This window comes from Sabethes cyaneus, chromosome 2 (genome assembly GCF_943734655.1).
Source record: "Sabethes cyaneus chromosome 2, idSabCyanKW18_F2, whole genome shotgun sequence".
In the NCBI taxonomy this organism is placed as follows: domain Eukaryota; kingdom Metazoa; phylum Arthropoda; class Insecta; order Diptera; family Culicidae; genus Sabethes; species Sabethes cyaneus.
In genome coordinates, this window is record NC_071354.1 from 62,790,585 (window position 1) to 62,796,584 (window position 6,000).

At 39.1% G+C, this 6,000-nt stretch overlaps 1 protein-coding gene across 4 annotated transcripts in view; it reads right to left on the bottom strand.

The window, feature by feature from the left end:
* LOC128733907 (cofilin/actin-depolymerizing factor homolog) overlaps positions 1–3,955 on the bottom strand; it is a 28,712-nt gene extending 24,757 nt beyond the window's left edge. Inside the window, exons 1-2 of one of the 4 annotated variants that reach the window (XM_053827772.1) lie at positions 3,937–3,955; positions 3,292–3,336 (exon numbers count right to left, since the gene is read on the bottom strand). In XM_053827772.1, coding sequence (XP_053683747.1) covers positions 3,292–3,294 — 3 coding nt within the window. In that variant the 5' untranslated portion in view covers positions 3,295–3,336; positions 3,937–3,955. The other 3 variants (XM_053827770.1, XM_053827773.1, XM_053827771.1) reach the window with 3 other exon arrangements.
* Positions 3,956–6,000: the final 2,045 nt, after the last annotated feature.

Consider the following 6,000-nt stretch of genomic DNA (forward strand, 5'->3'; position numbering starts at 1 on the left):
TCACTTAACAACGCAGTTGCGGCTTCATTGACGGTCTCCAACCACATCCATCTTCGAGTGCCAAGACAGCTACCTCCATTGAGGAAAGCAGAGCTTCACTCAGCAACTTGTGAGTTGTCTAATTGCATTTGAAATTAATTTTAAAATCGGAGCTGGAATTGCACTTAAAATTTTACTTAAAATTGAACCTGAAATTAAACTTGATATTGAACTTGAAATGGGAACTGAAATTTAACTTAGAATTGAGCATGGCATTATACTTAAAATTGAACTTCAAATTGATATTGATGAACAAATGATATTGGACTTCAGTTTGAATCAATTTCAACTTGAATCTTTACTTTAAATTGAGCTGGAAGTAAGACTTTAAATTTAACTTAAAATTAAACTTGAAGTGGAACTTGAATTTGGACTTCAAATCACACTTAAAATTGGACGCGAAGTTAAACTCAAGTTTGGACCAATTCAGACTAGAATATATTGGACTTGAAATTACACATGAAATAGGACTTATAATGAGACATGAAATTGAACTTGAAATAGGACATAATAAAGAACTTAAAATTTTACTAGTAACTAATAGTGAATTGGATGTAAAATTTGACTAGAAATTATACTTACAAATCGGACTTATACTTGAACTTGAAATAGGATTTGAAATTGAATTTGATTGTTTTACATCACCCAAGAAATCCGACTTTAAATTAGATTTCAAATTGAAATTGAAGTTTTACTTAAAATTTGATTTAAGACTGGAACTAGGAATGCATCTATTTTTGCAGAGTTTATTTATCGAAAAAAAAAATTAGCTGTCGCATTAATTAGGTACACCTCTTATTTTAATTTCTACGAGTTCGAGGTGGTCGGATAACATCTGCAGCAGAGAAATACGCAGAGGTATTCTTGCCGGAAGTCGTGCTTACTACGGATTCTACAAGACCCTAAAATCTGGTAAGCTTCATCCCTGTACCAAATGTACCATGTACAAAGCGCAAATAAGACCGATAGTCTACGGGCACGAAACGTGGACAATGCTCGACGGAGACTGATCACTTTTGGACGTCGTGTGCTTAGGATCATCTTTGGTGGTGTATGTGAGTACGGTCTATGGAGGAAAAACATGAACCACAAGCTGGCGCAGCTTTTCGGCCAACCCAGCATTCAGAAAGTTGCTGAGGCTGGAAGAGTACAATGGCCGGGACATGTTGTGAGAATGCCAGAAAACAATCCCGTAAAAATGATGTTTGCCTCGAATTCGGTTGGTACCAGGCGCAGAGGTACGCAGCGTGCTTGACGGTTAGACCATATGGAGCAAGTCCTGGAAAGTGTGGGACATTCGAGAAATTGGAGGCGGACAGCCATGGATCGAGTTTGTTGGCGGAACATTGTTATGCAGGTGAAATCCTAATGGACATCGCATTAGGATAAGTAAAGTATTTTAGTTTCTCTAGCATTTACTATAAAGGTATCGATACAAATATCGTCGTTTTAGCATCGATACTGGCCGGTATCGGGACGCTCAGTATCGATCCAAAATATCGATATATCGGCTCAAAAGTATCGATTTTTTCGATACAGATACAGTATCGCCCAATGCTACCTACATTGCATCAAGTACCATTCGTTTTCGTCATTCCATTTTACAGCTGCACTTTTCTCAATGCTGAAAATCGAGTTTGTCATATTTTTATCCAGCTATGTGGGAGATTTTTCAACTTTGCCTTTCAATTTTACTAGAGACCGTCTTCAACCAACGGTGGCAACAAGACAAAGTTGCAGAAGCATGGTTTCGCTGGTAGGTGTCTCCAAACGCAAAGCGTATGCCATTGGGACGAACGGTGGAAGGCCAGACTTGCACAAGTGGGTGGTAGCCAGTCAACACCACACAGTCGGAAAAAGAAAAACAGCAATGGCCGCGCACAAGGCTCCCGAATCGACAATGTTAAATGATTAGTCTGCGATCAAACGCTTTCGCTTGACGCCCAAGCCCATTCACTCCAGGCCAGGCCAGGCGTCTTCCTCTGTTCGTGTGTCCGTCCATTCGACTAACGTTTTATACGTCTGTCAATTCAGCAACGGTAGATTGCGGATATGTACTTGCGGGCGTAATCAACTTTGTTTCTTTTTTATTTTTGATGGTGGTGTTGGTGTGGTTACAATTACGATTACTCACTACGTTTTTGCCAAACAATTTAATATAAAAACATGTAAAATATGAAAAATAGCAAAAAAACTGGCAAAATTTGTGAATTAAAAGACGCTCTAATCTTTTTCCTAAAACGACAATTAGCCGTTCGAATGAATATATGCTATCTTTGGAACTTTGTTCTTTTATCAGCGTTCAATGAAAGTAAAGAAAATACTACCACAAAACAAATTTAGGTTTTTATATTGTAACATATGCAATAATAGCAATCAATGATAGCAGATTTCATAAAGAAATTTCCGTACACTATTTCGAAAATCCTTAGCAAATTTAGGTTATGTGTAATAAAATGACACGTAAACAGTAGCCGAGCAAATAGTAAGACACTGCAAAAAGTATTAATTAATAACATAATATGTAGTATTATAATTTTAATTTATCACAGTATTCACAGTTCAGTTAATTCATCTCACGGTTTATCTATTCGATTTTGTTTGCGCATTTAAAAATTCAACGTTCAATTATTTGCAACATGAGCAAAGTTAAGATTACTAGATACTTCTATTTTCAATTATTGATAATTATAGAGTATCGTTGCTTACAAACTTTCTTTGACTTACAGTCATCAACTTAGCCACATTATTTTCATATTGTTGGACCCCCCTGGCAGTATGCTTGGCTGTTACGAATGTCGAAAATCATGAAAATCATGCACTCTGTGACGGTATTAATTACCAACACATCACTCCAGCTCGTATGGGTAGACAGCGTAAAGTTTAAGCACGCACACCATTTCCAAGTATGCCCTAGTATTGGAGAGAAAACTGCTCGGCCTTTGCAATGAATTTTCACTGCCCGCTGCCTCTTCTCGTTTTCGGCGAACAAATTTCGCTGCCGGCATGCGGTTTCGCACGACAAAAAATATGTTTAATTTTATCCTACATCCACACGACCGTAGCATACGCTTTTCAGTAGTAGATTCTTTAGAAGCCGGATAGAAATCTCTTCCTCCCTTATGACTTCGACATCAAAAACATGAGGTCGGTGTGTAGTGAAGCAAATTACAGAAAAAAAATCCACGCAGACGACTATTCCAACTTAGGTTTATACTAGCATCTACCTAATATAATTAAAAAAAAACATACCATTTTTGCACGAACTTTATCTGGAACACACTAAACACCGATAAACTGCAAGTAAAAAAAAATTACTGACTTCACCGTCAAAAATTTTTCGTGAGTAAAGCTTTTCCACCGAAATCACACGCGATACAAGAAAGGGGGCGCTGGCCTGGCTTAGTTATATGCTAAAGCAAATCACAAGAGATGTGTTCTTTTTATCGCACTGAATTACTAATGCCTCGATAGCTGATAACACACTTCGGCAATGAACAATCCGAGTTTTGAACGACAGATTTACTTGCAACAATTTTTATAAAGCTATCCAGTCAGTGAGCCAAAGCTGAAAAAAAACCGTACGTTTCGCTTAGTTCAAACTTGAACGACAGAGATAAAAGAGAACTGCTTTTTCTCGTCCGTACGCAAGTGCGCTTTCCTTTCTTCCTTCCTCGTCCAAAAACACTTTTTATCCGTTCAACTGTGACTAAAAACTAACCCAACTTTGTGTGTGCGAGAGGATATTCGTCTGTGGTGTACGATAGCGTTTTCCTTGTTACTCCTATGCTAAAAGGTCTCTGCAGGTAAGAGACAGCGAAACTAATACCGGCTTCTACTTTTTGTACACGCACGGACTACAACCTCACCAAAGAGAAACCAGAAAATTAAACTTACTTTTTCGGCTCACGGAAACGGACTGAATGACTGCGGCGACTTCGTCGTCTCGTAGACCAAGCTTTTTTCAACACTGTGAAAATGTTTGTGCAATGTGGCGGAATGGGCGGGATAATTTAGAGTTTCCACCAACACAAACGAAGCCCGTTCGCAAGCTCGCCGACTGTCAAATTTTAAAAAGGCGAGGATTTTGTGGAGCATGTACACCATACACGCTAATAAAAACTGACTCATAAATGCTTCGTCTATGCTTGTTTTAAAACGCGTATCACATTGCGTATTTTGACTTCAAAATGGTATTGTCAATTGCAAGGAAAATTGTACCATCCAAAGTGCGATATCGCTCATAAAAGTGCTATTTTGCATTAAATCGTTTCGGTATCTTCGGCGCACTTTTTCGTTATCTTCCAAGCAATAAGTGCGCCGAAGATACCGAAAAGATTTAATGCAAAATAGCACTTTTATGAGCGATATCGCACTTTGGATGGTACAATTTTCCTTGCAATTGACAATACCTAGCTTGTTATTTGTTTGGTTTTTGTTTGACATGGGATTTCGAATTTCGTGTAAGTACGAACAGGCTTAAAAATCTTTTTCAGCTTCGTAGTCGCGAATTGAGATAAAGGACTTCTTTGAGAAAATTCCCACTGTGACTGTGTTAGCTTTGCCAGTAATTAGGTTTATTTGCTTATTAAACCTCAGCTTCAAGTCGATTGTAATACCTAGATTGCGGATAGTATTGGCAGGTTCCAGATAATCCGATCATTTTATACTGATAGAAACCGTATTACAGCGACTATGGGAAATTACCATTCATTTTTTTGGAGGGCCCAGCACACTGCCTTGGGGTACACCGTACACCAGATGCAAAATGCAACCATATGCAAAATATTCTGGAGTCCACGGAATTCGTTTTAACGAAGGTTCAGCGTTCAATAAGTATGAGCGTAACCATTCAGTGTACCATGATGGAAATCCCATGTCATTCAATTCTCGGGTAAATTTTCATACCTCCTCTGTTCCGTTTTTTACGCCGATACTAATGCATTTTAAAATATTAGCTTTGCATGAACCGGTTGCTGGAGTCACTAGTCAGCTAATTGTTTTGAATTGTTTTGTTTCGTTTCTATGCATTTATGTAGCCGTGAAAAACGAAAAAGATGAGACGCGAAGATAATCTCCCAAGGATGGTAAATGGTTGAATAATGCGCTCCATAATTACCACGAAGTTCCACAGCCTCTTATTCAGCAACTCCTATCTCTACCTCCTCATGGTACCATCCGGGATACGTTCCTTGCTGGAAATCGGACAACCGGTGGAAACTAGGGTTGCATGCGGACAGACAAGGGGGCACTCATGCGAAGGCTGAGTGTAAACTCTCCACCTGCAAGACTGTTCTTGTAAGGTAAGACTACTAAAGCCTAGTATCCAGCTGAAAAGAAAACAGCTCAAGAAAAAATCCTGGTATTTACCGAAGAAATTTTGACAACTGCAAGGCAAGCAATTATCTGTCATTTTTTCTTGTGGTAATAATTGCGCCGGATATTATTCCGTACGGAAAAGTGACGTTTCAATTCACTGGCATGTAAAACTGCGCCATCTGAAAGTAAAACAATATTTCTTGTGAGGTGCATACTGGTAAAGAAATCGCAAACGGAAAATCTTTTCTTCAGTATTTCTTGGCCTATCTTTTTGCCCATTTCTTTTCAGGTCGATACTAGGCTTAAGAACCAAAGCAGAGGGTCCAAAGCCCCTCAAGGAGGATGGTTTTAATAGCTGTTATCCATGGCTATTATGTAAAAACTTGAATGGACTTGAGGGATGAATGGTGATGGAGATTCTATAAATTCTATGGCCGCAACGGAGCCTGTGAAGTACCGGGACGCCCTCCACAGTAATTTGTCCTTACTGCTTCAAGCCGGTCACTGATGCAGTGAACGATTTCTTACCGTGCTCTGTTCTCTCTGCCGAAAACAAAGAAACGAATGAGGTGGACAGGAGAATAGGGGAGGAACAGTACTTGAACAATGCGCTAGCAGAGGTTCAGTCCTGATCCTCGTCTA